The sequence below is a fragment of the Crinia signifera genome, chromosome 8, assembly GCF_055691185.1.
Source record: "Crinia signifera chromosome 8, ASM5569118v1, whole genome shotgun sequence".
Lineage (NCBI taxonomy): Eukaryota > Metazoa > Chordata > Amphibia > Anura > Myobatrachidae > Crinia > Crinia signifera.
The window spans coordinates 177752296-177772668 of NC_139224.1; the positions used below are offsets into that span (position 1 = coordinate 177752296).

At 53.1% G+C, this 20373-nt stretch overlaps 1 protein-coding gene across 8 annotated transcripts in view; it reads left to right on the plus strand.

Annotated features, from left to right (window-relative positions):
- Positions 1 to 20373, plus strand: part of DNAI3 (dynein axonemal intermediate chain 3) — a 100979-nt gene that overhangs the window by 16100 nt on the left and 64506 nt on the right. For 4 of the 8 annotated variants that reach the window (XM_083157883.1, XM_083157888.1, XM_083157885.1 and 1 more), the window contains exons 3-4: positions 6502 to 6609; positions 8880 to 8918. In XM_083157883.1, the coding sequence (XP_083014009.1) occupies positions 6502 to 6609; positions 8880 to 8918 (147 nt within the window). The remainder of the gene's footprint in view (positions 1 to 6501; positions 6610 to 8879; positions 8919 to 20373) is intronic. The other 4 variants (XM_083157886.1, XM_083157887.1, XM_083157889.1 and 1 more) reach the window with 3 other exon arrangements.

Here is a 20373-nt window from a genome sequence, read left to right on the forward strand (position 1 = left end):
CTGATTGTAGCTGTGGCGGGATGAGTGTGGGGACACTGTGATTGCATCATATATCGTGGCTGATTGTAGCTGTGGCGGGATGGGTGTGGGGACACTGTGATTGCATACGTATAGCGTGGCTTCCTGTAGCTGTGGCTGGATGAGTGTGGGGACACTGATTGCATACATATAGCGTGGCTTCCTGTAGCTGTGGCGGGATGGGTGTGGGGACACTGTGATTGCATACGTATAGCGTGGCTGATTGTAGCTGTGGCGGGATGGGTGTGGGGACACTGATTGCATACATATAGCGTGGCTGCCTGTAGCTGTGGCTGGATGAGTGTGGGGACACTGATTTCATACATATACCGTGGCTGCCCGTAGATGTGGCTGGATGAGTGTGAGGACACTGTGATTGCATACATATACCATGGCTGTCTGTAGCTGTGGCAGGATGGGTGTGGGGACACTGATTGCATACGTATACCGTGGCTGTCTGTAGCTGTGGCTGGATGAGTGTGGCGGACACTGTGATTGCGTACGTATAATGTAGCTGCCTGTAGCTGTTGCTGGATGAGTGTGGCGGACATTGTGATTGCATACGTATACCGTGGTTGCCTGACGTTGCCTCTGGATGATTGTGGGGACACTGTGATTGCATATGTATACCTTGGCTGGCTGTAGCTGTGGTTGGATGAGCGCGGGGACACTGATTGCATACGTAAACTGTGGCTGCCTGTAGCTGTGGCTGGGTGAGTGTGGGGACACTGTGATTGCATACGTATACCGTGGCTGCCCGTAGATGTGGCTGGATGAGTGTGGGGACACTGTGATTGCATACGTATACCGTGGCTGCCCGTAGATGTGGCTGGATGAGTGTGGGGACACTGTGATTGCATACGTATACCGTGGCTGCCCGTAGATGTGGCTGGAGGAGTGTGGGGACACTGTGATTGCATACATATACCGTGGCTGGATGTGTGTGGGGGACACTGTGATTGCATACATATACCATGGCTGCCCGTAGATGTGGCTGGAGGAGTGTGGGGACACTGTGATTGCATACATATACCGTGGCTGGATGTGTGTGGGGGACACTGTGATTGCATACATATACCATGGCTGCCCGTAGATGTGGCTGGAGGAGTGTGGGGATACAGTGATTGCATATGTATAGCGTGGCTGCCCGTAGATGTAGCTGGATGAGTGTGGGGATACTTAATGCATACGTATAGTGTGGCTGCCTGTAGCTGTGGCTGGTTGAGCGTAGGGACACTGATTGAATATGTATAGTGTGGCTGCCTGTAGCTGTGGCAAGATGAGTGCAAGGACACTGTGATTGCATACGTATACCGTGGCTGCCCGTAGATGTGGCTGGAGGAGTGTGGGGACACAGTGATTGCATATGTATAGTGTGGCTGCCTGTAGCTGTGGCTGGATGAGTGTGGGAACACTGTGATTGCATACGTATACCGTGGCTGCCCTTAGATGTGGCTGGATGAGTGTGGGGACACTGTGATTGCATACGTATACCATGGCTGCCCGTAGATGTGGCTGGATGAGTGTGGGGACACTGTGATTGCATACGTATACCGTGCCTGCCCGTAGATGTAGCTGGATGAGTGTGGGGATACTGCGATTGCATACGTATACCGTGGCTGCCCGTAGATGTGGCTGGATGAGTGTGGGGACACTGTGATTGCATACATATATCGTGGCTGCCTGTAGCTGTGGCTGGATGAGTGTGGGAACACTGTGATTGCATACGTATACCGTGGCTGCCCTTAGATGTGGCTGGATGAGTGTGGGGACACTGTGATTGCATACGTATACCATGGCTGCCCGTAGATGTGGCTGGATGAGTGTGGGGACACTGTGATTGCATACGTATACCGTGCCTGCCCGTAGATGTAGCTGGATGAGTGTGGGGATACTGCGATTGCATACGTATACCGTGGCTGCCCGTAGATGTGGCTGGATGAGTGTGGGGACACTGTGATTGCATACATATATCGTGGCTGCCCGTAGATGTGGCTGGATGAGTGTGGGGATACTGTGATTGCATACGTATACCATGGCTGGATGAGTGTGGGGACACTGCGATTGCATATGTATACCGTGGCTGCCCGTAAATGTGGCTGGATGAGTGTGGGGCACTGTGATTGCATACATATACCGTGGCTGCCCGTAGATGTGGCTGGATGAGTGTGGGGACACTGATTTCATACATATACCGTGGCTGCCCGTAGATGTGGCTGGATGAGTGTGAGGACACTGTGATTGCATACGTATACCGTGGCTTTCTGTAGCTGTGGCGGGATGGGTGTGGGGACACTGATTGCATACGTATACCGTGGCTGCCTGTATCTGTGGCTGGATGAGTGTGGGGACATTGTGATTGCATACGTATACCGTGGCTGGATGAGTTGGGGGGGGACACTGTGATTTCATACGTATACCGTGGCTGTCTGTAGCTGTGGCGGGATGGGTGTGGGGACACTGATTGCATACGTATACCGTGGCTGTCTGTAGCTGTGGCTGGATGAGTGTGGGGACACTGATTGCATACGTATAATGTAGCTGCCTGTAGCTGTTGCTGGATGAGTGTGGCGGACACTGTGATTGCATACATATACCGGGGTTGCCTGACGTTGCCTCTGGATGATTGTGGGAACACTGTGATTGCATATGTATACCTTGGCTGGCTGTAGCTGTGGTTGGATGAGCGCGGGGACACTGATTGCATACGTAAACTGTGGCTGCCTGTAGCTGTGGCTGGGTGAGTGTGGGGACACTGTGATTGCATACGTATACCGTGGCTGCCCGTAGATGTGGCTGGATGAGTGTGGGGACACTGTGATTGCATACGTATACCGTGGCTGCCCATAGATGTGGCTGGACTGAGTGTGGGGACACTGTGATTGCATACATATACCGTGGCTGCCCATAGATGTGGCTGGATGAGTGTGGGGACACTGTGATTGCATACGTATACCGTGGCTGCCCATAGATGTGGCTGGACTGAGTGTGGGGGACACTGTGATTGCATACGTATACCGTGGCTGCCCGTAAATGTGGCTGGAGGAGTGTGGGGACACTGTGATTGCATACATATACCGTGCCTGGATATGTGTGGGGGACACTGTGATTGCATACATATACCATGGCTGCCCGTAGATGTGGCTGGAGGAGTGTGGGGACACAGTGATTGCATATGTATAGCGTGGCTGCCCGTAGATGTAGCTGGATGTGTGTGGGGATACTTAATGCATACGTATAGTGTGGCTGCCTGTAGCTGTGGCTGGATGAGCGTGGGGACACTGATTGAATATGTATAGTGTGGCTGCCTGTAGCTGTGGCTGGATGAGTGTGGGAACACTGTGATTGCATACGTATACCGTGGCTGCCCTTAGATGTGGCTGGATGAGTGTGGGGACACTGTGATTGCATACGTATACCATGGCTGCCCGTAGATGTGGCTGGATGAGTGTGGGGACACTGTGATTGCATACGTATACCGTGGCTGCCCGTAGATGTAGCTGGATGAGTGTGGGGATACTGCGATTGCATACGTATACCGTGGCTGCCCGTAGATGTGGCTGGATAAGTGTGGGGACACTGTGATTGCATACATATATCGTGGCTGCCCGTAGATGTGGCTGGATGAGTGTGGGGATACTGTGATTGCATACGTATACCGTGGCTGCCCGTAGATGTGGCTGGATGAGTGTGGGGACACTGTGATTGCATACATATATCGTGGCTGCCCGTAGATGTGGCTGGATGAGTGTGGGGATACTGTGATTGCATACGTATACCGTGGCTGGATGAGTGTGGGGATACTGCGATTGCATACGTATACCGTGGCTGCCCGTAAATGTGGCTGGATGAGTGTGGGGATACTGTGATTGCATACATATACCGTGGCTGGATGAGTGTGGGGAGACTGATTGCACACCTATACCATGGCTGCCCGTAGATGTGGCTGGATGAGTGTGGGGACACTGTGATTACATACATATACCGTGGCTGCCCGTAGATGTGGCTGGATGAGTGTGGGGACACTGTGATTACATACATATACCGTGGCTGCCCGTAGATGTGGCTGGATGAGTGTGGGGACACTGTGATTACATACATATACCGTGGCTGCCCGTAGATGTGGCTGGATGAGTGTGGGGACACTGTGATTGCATACATATATCGTGGCTGCCCGTAGATGTGGCTGGATGAGTGTGGGGACACTGTGATTACATACATATACCGTGGCTGCCCGTAGATGTGGCTGGATGAGTGTGGGGACACTGTGATTACATACATATACCGTGGCTGCCCGTAGATGTGGCTGGATGAGTGTGGGGACACTGTGATTACATACATATACCGTGGCTGCCCGTAGATGTGGCTGGATGAGTGTGGGGACACTGTGATTACATACATATATCGTGGCTGCCCGTAGATGTGGCTGGATGAGTGTGGGGATACTGTGATTGCATATGTATACCGTGGCTGGATGAGTGTGGGGAGACTGATTGCACACCTATACCATGGCTGCCCGTAGATGTGGCTGGATGAGTGTGGGGACACTGTGATTGCATACATATATCGTGGCTGCCCGTAGATGTGGCTGGATGAGTTTGGGGATACTGTGATTGCATACGTATACCGTGGCTGGATGAGTGTGGGGATACTGCGATTGCATACGTATACCGTGGCTGCCCGTAAATGTGGCTGGATGAGTGTGGGGATACTGTGATTGCATATGTATACCGTGGCTGGATGAGTGTGGGGAGACTGATTGCACACCTATACCATGGCTGCCCGTAGATGTGGCTGGATGAGTGTGGGGACACTGTGATTACATACATATACCGTGGCTGCCCGTAGATGTGGCTGGATGAGTGTGGGGACACTGTGATTGCATACGTATACCGTGGCTGCCTGTAGCTGTGGCTGGATGAGTGTGGGGACACTGTGATTGCATACATATACCGTGGCTGCCTGTAGATGTGGCTGGATGAGTGTGGGGACACTGTGATTGCATACATATACCGTGGCTGCCTGTAGATGTGGCTGGATGAGTGTGGGGACACTGTGATTGCATACGTATACCGTGGCTGCCCGTAGATGTTGCTGGATGAGTGTGGGGACACTGTGATTGCATACATATACCGTGGCTGCCTGTAGATGTGGCTGGATGAGTGTGGGGACACTGTGATTGCATACGTATACCGTGGCTGCCCGTAGATGTGGCTGGATGTGTGTGGGGGACACTGTGATTGCACATGTATATTGTGGCTGCCCGTAGATGTGGCTGGATGAGTGTGGGGACACTGTGATTGCATACATATACCGTGGCTGCCTGTAGATGTGGCTGGATGAGTGTGGGGACACTGTGATTGCATACGTATACCGTGGCTGCCCGTAGATGTTGCTGGATGAGTGTGGGGACACTGTGATTGCATACATATACCGTGGCTGCCTGTAGATGTGGCTGGATGAGTGTGGGGACACTGTGATTGCATACGTATACCGTGGCTGCCCGTAGATGTGGCTGGATGTGTGTGGGGGACACTGTGATTGCACATGTATATTGTGGCTGCCCGTAGATGTGGCTGGATGAGTGTGGGGACACTGTGATTGCACATGTATATTGTGGCTGCCCGTAGATGTGGCTGGATGTGTGTGGGGGACACTGTGATTGCACATGTATATTGTGGCTGCCCGTAGATGTGGCTGGATGAGTGTGGGGACACTGTGATTGCATACATATACCGTGGCTGCCCGTAGATGTGGCTGGATGAGTGTGGGGACACTGTGATTGCACATGTATATTGTGGCTGCCCGTAGATGTGGCTGGATGAGTGTGGGGACACTGTGATTGCATACGTATACCGTGGCTGCCCGTAGATGTTGCTGGATGAGTGTGGGGACACTGTGATTGCATACATATACCGTGGCTGCCCGTAGATGTGGCTGGATGAGTGTGGGGACACTTTGATTGCACATGTATATTGTGGCTGCCTGTAGATGTGGCTGGATGAGTGTGGGGACACTGTGATTGCACATGTATATTGTGGCTGCCCGTAGATGTGGCTGGATGAGTGTGGGGACACTGTGATTGCACATGTATATTGTGGCTGCCCGTAGATGTGGCTGGATGAGTGTGGGGACACTAGGAATGTCTCAGCCCTCTCTGTACCAATCCTGACCCAGCTGAGCATTAATGTGGATTCTGGAATGATGCCTGGGAGAGTGATTGACAGCACCTTCCATCCCGGCTTTGGTGGTCCCAATGCCTTGGGGCATGCAGGCCGCATTATCTGCGCAGGTGGCACAACACCCAGTTGTGTGACTGCATTGGTGAACACTTACAGGCTATAACTGCAATGCCCACATGATGCCCTATTCTGTGCCTCATTGTCCTCAGGCTATGGCTGCTCTCTGTGCATCGGGTACTATTATTATTACTGTTACGGGTCGGTGACTCTGTCTTCTCATCCCCTGTGTTGTGTGTTACAGCAGTGTCCGCACAGGATTCCTCCAGGTCTCCCTCTCGGGGATCTTCACGGAGATCAAAGAGCAATGACAAGAAATCAGGGAGCGCACAGAGAAAAGTCAAGGACTCTGGTAACTGTCATCCCATGTCCCGCAGCGTCCCAACCACCTGCCCGGTATCTACCCCAGCATAGGCATCTCTATGGCTGACTGCCCCCGCTCCACCACAGGGATAATGGGCCAGTGGGAATGCCTGATGTACAGGACTGGCCCACAAGGGTACAGGGGGAACTCCTCATGGGCCACATCCTCCTCTAGGGATAAGAGTACAGGGGAACTCCCCAGTGGCAGGCCCACCTCCTCCTCTAGGGATAAGGGTACAGGGGAACTCCTCAGTGGCAGGCCCACCTCCTCCTCTAGGGATAAGGGTACAGGGGAACTCCCCAGTGGCAGGCCCACCTCCTCCTCTAGGGATAAGGGTACAGGGGAACTCCTCAGTGGCAGGCCCACCTCCTCCTCTAGGGATAAGGGAACAGGGGGAACTCCTCAGGGGCCACCTCCTCCTCTAGGGATAAGGGGACAGGGGAAACTCACCAGTGGCAGGCCCACCTCCTCCTCTAGGGATAAGGGTACAGGGGAACTCCCCAGTGGCAGGCCCACCTCCTCCTCTAGGGATAAGAGTACAGGGAAACTCCCCAGTGACAGGGCCACCTCCTCCTCTAGGGATAAGGGTACAGGGGAACTCCCCAGTGGCAGGCCCACCTCCTCCTCTAGGGATAAGAGTACAGGGGAACTCCTCAGTGGCAGGCCCACCTCCTCCTCTAGGGATAAGGGTACAGGGGAACTCCTCAGTGGCAGGCACACCTCCTCCTCTAGGGATAAGGGTACAGGGGAACTCCCCAGTGGCAGGCCCACCTCCTCCTCTAGGGATAAGAGTACAGGGGAACTCCCCAGTGGCAGGCACACCTCCTCCTCTAGGGATAAGGGTACAGGGGAACTCCCCAGTGGCAGGCCCACCTCCTCCTCTAGGGATAAGAGTACAGGGGAACTCCCCAGTGGCAGGCCCACCTCCTCCTCTAGGGATAAGAGTACAGGGGAACTCCACAGTGGCAGGCACACCTCCTCCTCTAGGGATAAGAGTACAGGGGAACTCCTCAGTGGCAGGCACACCTCCTCCTCTAGGGATAAGGGTACAGGGGAACTCCCCAGTGGCAGGCCCACCTCCTCCTCTAGGGATAAGAGTACAGGGGAACTCCCCAGTGGCAGGCCCACCTCCTCCTCTAGGGATAAGAGTACAGGGGAACTCCCCAGTGGCAGGCCCACCTCCTCCTCTAGGGATAAGGGTACAGGGGAACTCCCCAGTGGCAGGCCCACCTCTTCCTCTCGGGATCCAGTACTTGGGTTATACACAGGTACATAATAGGGTATTTCTGCAGTGATGTTACTAATCATGTAGGTGATCATACATGCACCAGCTGCAGTTACTATATATATGTCTATATAATCTATATATATATATATATATATATATATATATATATATATATATATATATATATATATAAGAGAGAGAGAGAGGGGGGGGGGGGGGGTCTGTGCCCTATATCTGCCCCCTATAGGCAGACAGCAGGCGCTACAATAATAAGTCATGTGACTGGACCGGCTCTGACGGGAGATTTGCCCTAATCTCATTGGATGGCATTACCTGCAGTCACTAATAATCCACAGCGACTAGGTTGACACCTAAGAATGGTCAACATACTGTACCCTAGGTCGACACGAGCTAAAGGGCGATGCGTACATGGCCGACACTCATTAGGTCTTGTTCATAAATTACCATCCAGGTGGGCACAGAGAGAGAATCTGCCAGGGGACGCGGCACCCTGATGTATGTGTCCACCTCCTGTCACTGTCAATGTACGGTATGTCGACCATTTGTGGACCTAGTCACTCTCGACCATTAATGGTCAACCTAGTGGTTATCAAGCACTCCTGCAGCCGGTGCGACCGGTCGCTGGTGAGTCAGGGGGGTCCTGTGCCCATGGCTCTGAGGTCTGCATTTACAATCCCGTTATCTCGGATCTCCAGGACAAGGGATCCGATTGGTCGGTGAGGTTTCAGAAAGCCATCGTCCTTATTGGGGTCAGTTTTACAACCGCACACATATAACCTCAGACAAACACATAACACCCAGAGTATCGGCGTGTTCTGCCTATGTCTGTAAGAACAGAGATGCCCATTCAGCCCGTCAGGACATTGGCCCCAGGGTGGCAGGGGGGCTGGGCGTTCCTACAGAAGCCTAGACAGTGAGAGCCGGAGGGTCTTGTACGCGATAACCTACAGATAAATGTCTCTTTGTGGTGACTGTACACAGCGCTGACTGATGCTTTCCCCTCATCTAGGTAAGAAGCATGAAGCGCCCCCAGCATCGGCCGGCTCAGGCAAGTGACTGTGTGCTTGTGGCTACTGGAGGTATACAGAACCTCGGGGGGGGGGGCAGAGATGGGCTACTGAAGTTATAGGGGGGCTACGCAATCCTGAATCCCGCCTGATAGTCGCGATCCAGGCCTGTTTACGTTTTGCCCGACAGCAAATCGGCAGGCGAGATTCAATGTGCGAGATTTGGGGGAAAGCGGGCGTGTCTGCGTAAATGTGCGTGGATTGACGATCTGCGGACAAGATTGCGACAATCTATGGCCGTTTTCGGCAGAGCAGGCCCGACAGCTTCTCAAGTCGGGCTCATTCTGCCGTGATCCCTCTTCAATGCTGTCGGTAAAGACTTCGGGAGCATTACAGACAGCTCCACAGAGAGAGATCTGTCAGAATTCCTGGAGGTGTATCTGGTATTGTCTTAGCTGGAATATATGTGTGATTGGCTGCAGCGCAGGGTCGGAGTGCAGCACAGCCCCTGTTCTGACCCATACGGTGGGGAGACTATGTCCCAGAGATCTGTCAGAATTCCTAGAGGTGTATCTGGTATTGTCTCAGCTGGAATATATGTGTGATTGGCTGCAGTGCAGGGTCGGAGTGCAGCACAGCCCCTGTTCTGACCCATACGGTGGGGAGACTACGTCACAGAGAGAGATCTGTCAGAATTCCTAGAGGTGTATCTGGCATTGTCTCAGCTGGAATATATGTGTGATTGGCTGCAGCGCAGGGTCAGAGTGCTGCACAGCCCCTGTTCTGACCCATACGGTGGTGATACTACGTCACAGAGATCTGTCAGAATTCCTAGAGGTATATCTGGTATTGTCTCAGCTGGAATATATGTGCGATTGGCTGCAGCGCAGGGTCGGAGTGCTGCACAGCCCCTGTTCTGACCCATACGGTGGGAGACTACGTCACAGAGAGAGATCTGTCAGAATTCCTAGAGGTGTATCTGGCATTGTCTCAGCTGGAATATATGTGTGATTGGCTGCAGCACAGGGTCAGAGTGCTGCACAGCCCCTGTTCTGACCCATACGGTGGGGAGACTACGTCACAGAGAGAGATCTGTCAGAATTCCTAGAGGTGTATCTGGCATTGTCTCAGCTGGAATATATGTGCGATTGGCTGCAGTGCAGGGTCGGAGTGCTGCACAGCCCCTGTTCTGACCCATACGGTGGGGAGACTACGTCACAGAGAGAGATCTGTCAGAATTCCTAGAGGTGTATCTGGCATTGTCTCAGCTGGAATATATGTGTGATTGGCTGCAGCACAGGGTCAGAGTGCTGCACAGCCCCTGTTCTGACCCATACGGTGGGGAGACTACGTCACAGAGAGAGATCTGTCAGAATTCCTAGAGGTGTATCTGGCATTGTCTCAGCTGGAATATATGTGTGATTGGCTGCAGCGCAGGGTCGGAGTGCTGCACAGCTCCTGTTCTGACCCATACAGTGGGGAGACTACGTCACAGAGATCTGTCAGAATTCCTAGAGGTGGATCTGGCATTGTCTCAGCTGGAATATATGTGCGATTGGCTGCAGCGCAGGGTCGGAGTGCTGCACAGCCCCTGTTCTGACCCATACGGTGGGGAGACTATGTCACAGAGAGAGATCTGTCAGAATTCCTAGAGGTGTATCTGGTATTGTCTCAGCTGGAATATATGTGCGATTGGCTGCAGCGCAGGGTCGGAGTGCTGCACAGCCCCTGTTCTGACCCATACGGTGGGGAGACTACGTCACAGAGATCTGTCAGCATTCCTAGAGGTGTATCTGGCATTGTCTCAGCTGGAATATATGTGTGATTGGCTGCAGCGCAGGGTCGGAGTGCTGCACAGCTCCTGTTCTGACCCATACGGTGGGGAGACTACGTCACAGAGATCTGTCAGAATTCCTAGAGGTGTATCTGGCATTGTCTCAGCTGGAATATATGTGTGTGATTGGCTGCAGTGCAGGGTCTGAGTGCTGCACAGCCCCTGTTCTGACCCATACGGTGGGAGACTACGTCACAGAGAGAGATCTGTCAGAATTCCTAGAGGTGGATCTGGCATTGTCTCAGCTGGAATATATGTGTGATTGGCTGCAGCGCAGGGTCAGAGTGCTGCACAGCTCCTGTTCTCACCCATACGGTGGGGAGACTATGTCACAGAGATCTGTCAGAATTCCTAGAGGTGTATCTGGTATTGTCTCAGCTGGAATATATGTGTGATTGGCTGCAGCGCAGGGTCGGAGTGCAGCACAGCCCCTGTTCTGACCCATACGGTGGGGAGACTACGTCACAGAGATCTGTCAGCATTCCTAGAGGTGTATCTGGCATTGTCTCAGCTGGAATATATGTGTGATTGGCTGCAGCGCAGGGTTGGAGTGCTGCACAGCCCCTGTTCTGACCCATACGGTGGGGAGACTACGTCACAGAGAGAGATCTGTCAGAATTCCTAGAGGTGTATCTGGCATTGTCTCAGCTGGAATATATGTGCGATTGGCTGCAGCGCAGGGTCGGAGTGCAGCACAGCCCCTGTTCTCACCCATACGGTGGGGAGACTACGTCACAGAGATCTGTCAGCATTCCTAGAGGTGTATCTGGCATTGTCTCAGCTGGAATATATGTGTGATTGGCTGCAGCCCAGGGTCGGAGTGCGGCACAGCTCCTGTTCTGACCCATACGGTGGGGAGACTACGTCACAGAGAGAGATCTGTCAGAATTCCTAGAGGTGTATCTGGCATTGTCTCAGCTGGAATATATGTGTGATTGGCTGCAGCGCAGGGTCGGAGTGCTGCACAGCCCCTGTTCTGACCCATACGGTGGGGAGACTACGTCACAGAGAGACATCTGTCAGAATTCCTAGAGGTGTATCTGGCATTGTCTCAGCTGGAATATATGTGCGATTGGCTGCAGCGCAGGGTCGGAGTGCTGCACAGCCCCTGTTCTGACCCATACGGTGGGGAGACTACGTCACAGAGATCTGTCAGAATTCCTAGAGGTGTATCTGGCATTGTCTCAGCTGGAATATATGTGTGATTGGCTGCAGCGCAGGGTCGGAGTGCTGCACAGCCCCTGTACTGACCCACACGGTGGGAGACTACGTCACAGAGAGAGATCTGTCAGAATTCCTAGAGGTGTATCTGGCATTGTCTCAGCTGGAATATATGTGTGATTGGCTGCAGCGCAGGGTCGGAGTGCTGCACAGCCCCTGTAATGACCCACACGGTGGGAGACTACGTCACAGAGAGAGATCTGTCAGAATTCCTAGAGGTGTATCTGGCATTGTCTCAGCTGGAATATATGTGTGATTGGCAGCAGCGCAGGGTCGGAGTGCTGCACAGCCCCTGTTCTGACCCATACGGTGGAAGACTACGTCACAGAGAGAGATCTGTCAGAATTCCTAGAGGTGTATCTGGTATTGTCTCAGCTGGAATATATGTGTGATTGGCAGCAGCGCAGGGTTGGAGTGCAGCACAGCCCCTGTACTGACCCATACGGTGGGGAGACTACGTCACAGAGATCTGTCAGAATTCCTAGAGGTGTATCTGGCATTGTCTCAGCTGGAATATATGTGTGATTGGCTGCAGCGCAGGGTCGGAGTGCTGCACAGCCCCTGTTCTGACCCATACGGTGGGGAGACTACGTCACAGAGATCTGTCAGAATTCCTGGAGGTGTATCTGGCATTGTCTCAGCTGGAATATATGTGTGATTGGCTGCAGCGCAGGGTCGGAGTGCAGCACAGCCCCTGTTCTGACCCATACGGTGGGGAGACTACGTCACAGAGAGAGATCTGTCAGAATTCCTAGAGGTGTATCTGGTATTGTCTCAGCTGGAATATATGTGCGATTGGCTGCAGCGCAGGGTCGGAGTGCTGCACAGCCCCTGTACTGACCCATACGGTGGGGAGACCATGTCACAGAGATCTGTCAGAATTCCTAGAGGTGTATCTGGCATTGTCTCAGCTGGAATATATGTGTGATTGGCTGCAGCGCAGGGTCGGAGTGCTGCACAGCCCCTGTTCTGACCCATACGGTGGGGAGACTACGTCACAGAGAGATCTGTCAGAATTCCTAGAGGTGTATCTGGTATTGTCTCAGCTGGAATATATGTGTGATTGGCAGCAGCGCAGGGTCGGAGTGCTGCACAGCCCCTGTTCTGACCCATACGGTGGGGAGACTACGTCACAGAGATCTGTCAGAATTCCTAGCGGTGTATCTGGTATTGTCTCAGCTGGAATATATGTGTGATTGGCTGCAGCGCAGGGTCGGAGTGCTGCACAGCCCCTGTTCTGACCCATACGGTGGGGAGACTATGTCACAGAGAGAGATCTGTCAGAATTCCTAGAGGTGGATCTGGTATTGTCTCAGCTGGAATATATGTGCGATTGGCTGCAGCGCAGGGTCGGAGTGCTGCACAGCCCCTGTACTGACCCATACGGTGGGGAGACCATGTCACAGAGATCTGTCAGAATTCCTAGAGGTGTATCTGGCATTGTCTCAGCTGGAATATATGGGCGATTGGCTGCAGCGCAGGGTCGGAGTGCTGCACAGCCCCTGTTCTGACCCATACGGTGGGGAGACTACGTCACAGAGAGATCTGTCAGAATTCCTAGAGGTGTATCTGGTATTGTCTCAGCTGGAATATATGTGTGATTGGCAGCAGCGCAGGGTCGGAGTGCTGCACAGCCCCTGTTCTGACCCATACGGTGGGGAGACTACGTCACAGAGATCTGTCAGAATTCCTAGCGGTGTATCTGGTATTGTCTCAGCTGGAATATATGTGTGATTGGCTTCAGCGCAGGGTCGGAGTGCTGCACAGCCCCTGTTCTGACCCATACGGTGGGGAGACTATGTCACAGAGAGAGATCTGTCAGAATTCCTAGAGGTGGATCTGGCATTGTCTCAGCTGGAATATATGGGCGATTGGCTGCAGCGCAGGGTCGGAGTGCTGCACAGCCCCTGTACTGACCCATACGGTGGGGAGACTACGTCACAGAGAGAGATCTGTCAAAATTCCTAGAGGTGTATCTGGTATTGTCTCAGCTGGAATATATGTGCGATTGGCTGCAGCGCAGGGTCGGAGTGCTGCACAGCCCCTGTTCTGACCCATACTGTGGGAGACTACGTCACAGAGAGAGATCTGTCAGAATTCCTAGAGGTGTATCTGGTATTGTCTCAGCTGGAATATATGTCTGATTGGCTGCAGCGCAGGGTCGGAGTGCTGCACAGCCCCTGTTCTGACTCATACGGTGGTGATACTACGTCACAGAGATCTGTCAGAATTCCTAGAGGTGTATCTGGCATTGTCTCAGCTGGAATATATGTGCGATTGGCAGCAGCGCAGGGTCGGAGTGCTGCACAGCCCCTGTTCTGACCCATACGATGGGGAGACTACGTCACAGAGAGAGATCTGTCAGAATTCCTAGAGGTGTATCTGGCATTGCCTCAGCTGGAATATATGTGTGATTGGCTGCAGCGCAGGGTCGGAGTGCAGCACAGCTCCTGTTCTGACCCATACGGTGGGGAGACTACGTCACAGAGAGAGATCTGTCAGAATTCCTAGAGGTGTATCTGGTATTGTCTCAGCTGGAATATATGTGTGATTGGCTGCAGCGCAGGGTCGGAGTGCAGCACAGCCCCTGTTCTGACCCATACGGTGGGGAGACTATGTCACAGAGAGATCTGTCAGAATTCCTAGAGGTGTATCTGGCATTGTCTCAGCTGGAATATATGTGTGATTGGCTGCAGCGCAGGGTCGGAGTGCTGCACAGCTCCTGTACTGACCCATACGGTGGGGAGACTACGTCACAGAGATCTGTCAGAATTCCTAGAGGTATATCTGGTATTGTCTCAGCTGGAATATATGTGTGTGATTGGCTGCAGCGCAGGGTCGGAGTGCTGCACAGCCCCTGTTCTGACCCATACGGTGGGGAGACTATGTCACAGAGAGAGATATGTCAGAATTCCTAGAGGTGTATCTGGCATTGTCTCAGCTGGAATATATGTGTGATTGGCTGCAGCGCAGGGTCGGAGTGCTGCACAGCCCCTGTTCTGACTCATACGGTGGTGATACTACGTCACAGAGATCTGTCAGAATTCCTAGAGGTGTATCTGGCATTGTCTCAGCTGGAATATATGTGCGATTGGCAGCAGCGCAGGGTCGGAGTGCTGCACAGCCCCTGTTCTGACCCATACGGTGGGGAGACTACGTCACAGAGAGAGATCTGTCAGAATTCCTAGCGGTGTATCTGGCATTGTCTCAGCTGGAATATATGTGCGATTGGCTGCAGCGCAGGGTCGGAGTGCTGCACAGCCCCTGTTCTGACCCATACGGTGGGGAGACTACGTCACAGAGAGAGATCTGTCAGAATTCCTAGAGGTGTATCTGGTATTGTCTCAGCTGGAATATATGTCTGATTGGCTGCAGCGCAGGGTCGGAGTGCTGCACAGCCCCTGTTCTGACTCATACGGTGGTGATACTACGTCACAGAGATCTGTCAGAATTCCTAGAGGTGTATCTGGCATTGTCTCAGCTGGAATATATGTGCGATTGGCAGCAGCGCAGGGTCGGAGTGCTGCACAGCCCCTGTTCTGACCCATACGATGGGGAGACTACGTCACAGAGAGAGATCTGTCAGAATTCCTAGAGGTGTATCTGGCATTGCCTCAGCTGGAATATATGTGTGATTGGCTGCAGCGCAGGGTCGGAGTGCAGCACAGCTCCTGTTCTGACCCATACGGTGGGGAGACTACGTCACAGAGAGAGATCTGTCAGAATTCCTAGAGGTGTATCTGGTATTGTCTCAGCTGGAATATATGTGTGATTGGCTGCAGCGCAGGGTCGGAGTGCAGCATAGCCCCTGTTCTGACCCATACGGTGGGAAGACTATGTCACAGAGAGATCTGTCAGAATTCCTAGAGGTGTATCTGGCATTGTCTCAGCTGGAATATATGTGTGATTGGCTGCAGCGCAGGGTCGGAGTGCTGCACAGCTCCTGTACTGACCCATACGGTGGGGAGACTACGTCACAGAGATCTGTCAGAATTCCTAGAGGTATATCTGGTATTGTCTCAGCTGGAATATATGTGTGTGATTGGCTGCAGCGCAGGGTCGGAGTGCTGCACAGCCCCTGTTCTGACCCATACGGTGGGGAGACTATGTCACAGAGAGAGATATGTCAGAATTCCTAGAGGTGTATCTGGCATTGTCTCAGCTGGAATATATGTGTGATTGGCTGCAGCGCAGGGTCGGAGTGCTGCACAGCCCCTGTTCTGACTCATACGGTGGTGATACTACGTCACAGAGATCTGTCAGAATTCCTAGAGGTGTATCTGGTATTGTCTCAGCTGGAATATATGTGTGATTGGCTGCAGCGCAGGGTCGGAGTGCTGCACATTCCCTGTTCTGACCCATACGGTGGGGAGACTACGTCACAGAGATCTGTCAGAATTCCTAGAGGTGTATCTGGCATTGTCTCAGCTGGAATATATATGCGATTGGCAGCAGCGCAGGGTCGGAGTGCTGCACAGCCCCTGTTCTGACCCATACGGTGGGGAGACTACGTCACATAGATCTGTCAGAATTCCTAGAGGTGTATCTGGCATTGTCTCAGCTGGAATATATGGGCGATTGGCTGCAGTGCAGGGTCGGAGTGCTGCACAGCCCCTGTTCTGACCCATACGGTGGGGAGACTATGTCACAGAGAGAGATCTGTCAGAATTCCTAGAGGTGGATCTGGCATTGTCTCAGCTGGAATATATGGGCGATTGGCTGCAGTGCAGGGTCGGAGTGCTGCACAGCCCCTGTACTGACCCATACGGTGGGGAGACCACGTCACAGAGATCTGTCAGAATTCCTAGAGGTGTATCTGGCATTGTCTCAGCTGGAATATATGGGCGATTGGCTGCAGTGCAGGGTCGGAGTGCTGCACAGCCCCTGTTCTGACCCATACGGTGGGGAGACTACGTCACAGAGAGAGATCTGTCAGAATTCCTAGAGGTGTATCTGGTATTGTCTCAGCTGGAATATATGTGTGATTGGCAGCAGCGCAGGGTCGGAGTGCTGCACAGCCCCTGTTCTGACCCATACGGTGGGGAGACTATGTCACAGAGAGAGATCTGTCAGAATTCCTAGAGGTGTATCTGGCATTGTCTCAGCTGGAATATATGTGTGATTGGCAGCAGCGCAGGGTCGGAGTGCTGCACAGCCCCTGTTCTGACCCATACGGTGGTGATACTACGTCACAGAGAGAGATCTGTCAGAATTCCTAGAGGTGTATCTGGTATTGTTTCAGCTGGAATATATGTGTGATTGGCTGCAGCGCAGGGTCGGAGTGCTGCACAGCCCCTGTTCTGACCCATACGGTGGTGATACTACGTCACAGAAAGAGATCTGTCACAATTCCTGGAGGTGTATCTGGCATTGTCTCAGCTGGAATATATGTGTGATTGGCTGCAGGGCAGGGTCGGAGTGCTGCACAGCCCCTGTTCTGACCCATACGGTGGTGAGACTATGTCACAGAGAGAGATCTGTCACAATTCCTAGAGGTGTATCTGGCATTGTCTCAGCTGGAATATATGTGTGATTGGCAGCAGCGCAGGGTCGGAGTGCTGCACAGCCCCTGTTCTGACCCATACGGTGGTGATACTACGTCACAGAGAGAGATCTGTCAGAATTCCTAGAGGTGTATCTGGTATTGTCTCAGCTGGAATATATGTGTGATTGGCTGCAGCGCAGGGTCGGAGTGCTGCACAGCCCCTGTTCTGACCCATACGGTCGGAGACTACATCACAGAGATCTGTCAGAATTCCTAGAGGTGTATCTGGCATTGTCTCAGCTGGAATATATGTGTGATTGGCTGCAGCGCAGGGTCGGAGTGCTGCACAGCCCCTGTTCTGACCCATACGGTGGGGAGACTATGTCACAGAGATCTGTCAGAATTCCTAGAGGTGGATCTGGCATTGTCTCAGCTGGAATATATGTGCGATTGGCTGCAGCGCAGGGTCGGAGTGCTGCACAGCCCCTGTTCTGACCCATACGGTGGTGATACTACGTCACAGAGAGAGATCTGTCAGAATTCCTAGAGGTGTATCTGGTATTGTCTCAGCTGGAATATATGTGTGATTGGCTGCAGCTCAGGGTCGGAGTGCTGCACAGCCCCTGTACTGACCCATACGGGGGGGAGACTACGTCACAGAGAGAGAGAGATCTGTCAGAATTCCTAGAGGTGGATCTGGCATTGTCTCAGCTGGAATATATGTGTGATTGGCTGCAGCGCAGGGTCGGAGTGCAGCACAGCTCCTGTTCTGACCCATACGGTGGGGAGACTACGTCACAGAGATCTGTCAGAATTCCTAGTGGTGTATCTGGCATTGTCTCAGCTGGAATATATGTGTGATTGGCTGCAGCGCAGGGTCGGAGTGCTGCACAGCCCCTGTTCTGACCCATACGGTGGGGAGACTACGTCACAGAGATCTGTCAGAATTCCTAGAGGTGTATCTGGTATTGTCTCAGCTGGAATATATGTGTGATTGGCTGCAGCGCAGGGTCGGAGTGCAGCACAGCTCCTGTTCTGACCCATACGGTGGGGAGACTACGTCACAGAGATCTGTCAGAATTCCTAGTGGTGTATCTGGCATTGTCTCAGCTGGAATATATGTGTGATTGGCTGCAGCGCAGGGTCGGAGTGCTGCACAGCCCCTGTTCTGACCCATACGGTCGGAGACTACATCACAGAGATCTGTCAGAATTCCTAGAGGTGTATCTGGCATTGTCTCAGCTGGAATATATGTGTGATTGGCTGCAGCGCAGGGTCGGAGTGCTGCACAGCCACTGTTCTGACCCATACGGTGGGGAGACTATGTCACAGAGATCTGTCAGAATTCCTAGAGGTGGATCTGGCATTGTCTCAGCTGGAATATATGTGCGATTGGCTGCAGCGCAGGGTCGGAGTGCTGCACAGCCCCTGTTCTGACCCATACGGTGGTGATACTACGTCACAGAGAGAGATCTGTCAGAATTCCTAGAGGTGTATCTGGTTTTGTCTCAGCTGGAATATATGTGTGATTGGCTGCAGCTCAGGGTCGGAGTGCTGCACAGCCCCTGTTCTGACCCATACGGTGGGGAGACTACGTCACAGAGATCTGTCAGGATTCCTAGAGGTGTATCTGGTATTGTCTCAGCTGGAATATATGTGTGATTGGCTGCAGCGCAGGGTCGGAGTGCAGCACAGCTCCTGTTCTGACCCATACGGTGGGGAGACTACGTCACAGAGATCTGTCAGAATTCCTAGTGGTGTATCTGGCATTGTCTCAGCTGGAATATATGTGTGATTGGCTGCAGCGCAGGGTCGGAGTGCTGCACAGCCCCTGTTCTGACCCATACGGTCGGAGACTACATCACAGAGATCTGTCAGAATTCCTAGAGGTGTATCTGGCATTGTCTCAGCTGGAATATATGTGTGATTGGCTGCAGCGCAGGGTCGGAGTGCTGCACAGCCACTGTTCTGACCCATACGGTGGGGAGACTATGTCACAGAGATCTGTCAGAATTCCTAGAGGTGGATCTGGCATTGTCTCAGCTGGAATATATGTGCGATTGGCTGCAGCGCAGGGTCGGAGTGCTGCACAGCCCCTGTTCTGACCCATACGGTGGTGATACTACGTCACAGAGAGAGATCTGTCAGAATTCCTAGAGGTGTATCTGGTTTTGTCTCAGCTGGAATATATGTGTGATTGGCTGCAGCTCAGGGTCGGAGTGCTGCACAGCCCCTGTACTGACCCATACGGGGGGGAGACTACGTCACAGAGAGAGAGAGATCTGTCAGAATTCCTAGAGGTGGATCTGGCATTGTCTCAGCTGGAATATATGTGTGATTGGCTGCAGCGCAGGGTCGGAGTGCAGCACAGCTCCTGTTCTGACCCATACGGTGGGGAGACTACGTCACAGAGATCTGTCAGAATTCCTAGTGGTGTATCTGGCATTGTCTCAGCTGGAATATATGTGTGATTGGCTGCAGCGCAGGGTCGGAGTGCTGCACAGCCCCTGTTCTGACCCATACGGTGGGGAGACTATGTCACAGAGAGAGATCTGTCAGAATTCCTAGAGGAATTCCACAGAGTCCCTGTGCGTGGACCTCTGCCAGCGCCAGTTACCCCCTGGGTGTGGACCTCTGCCAGCGCCAGTTACCCCCTGTGCGTGGACCTCTGCCAGCGCCAGTTACCCCCTGGGCGTGGACCTCTGCCATCGCCAGTTACCCCCTGGGCGTGGACCTCTGCCATCGCCAGTTACCCCCTGGGTGTGGACCTCTGCCAGCGCCAGTTACCCGCTGGGCATGGACCTCTGCCATCGCCAGTTTCTCCTGGCCGTGGACCTGTGCCAGCACCAGTTCCCCCCCTGGGCGTGGACCTCTGCCGGCACCAGTTACCCCCTGGGCGTGGACCTCTGCCAGCGCCAGTTACCCCAGGGCGTGGACCTCTGCCAGCGCCAGTTAC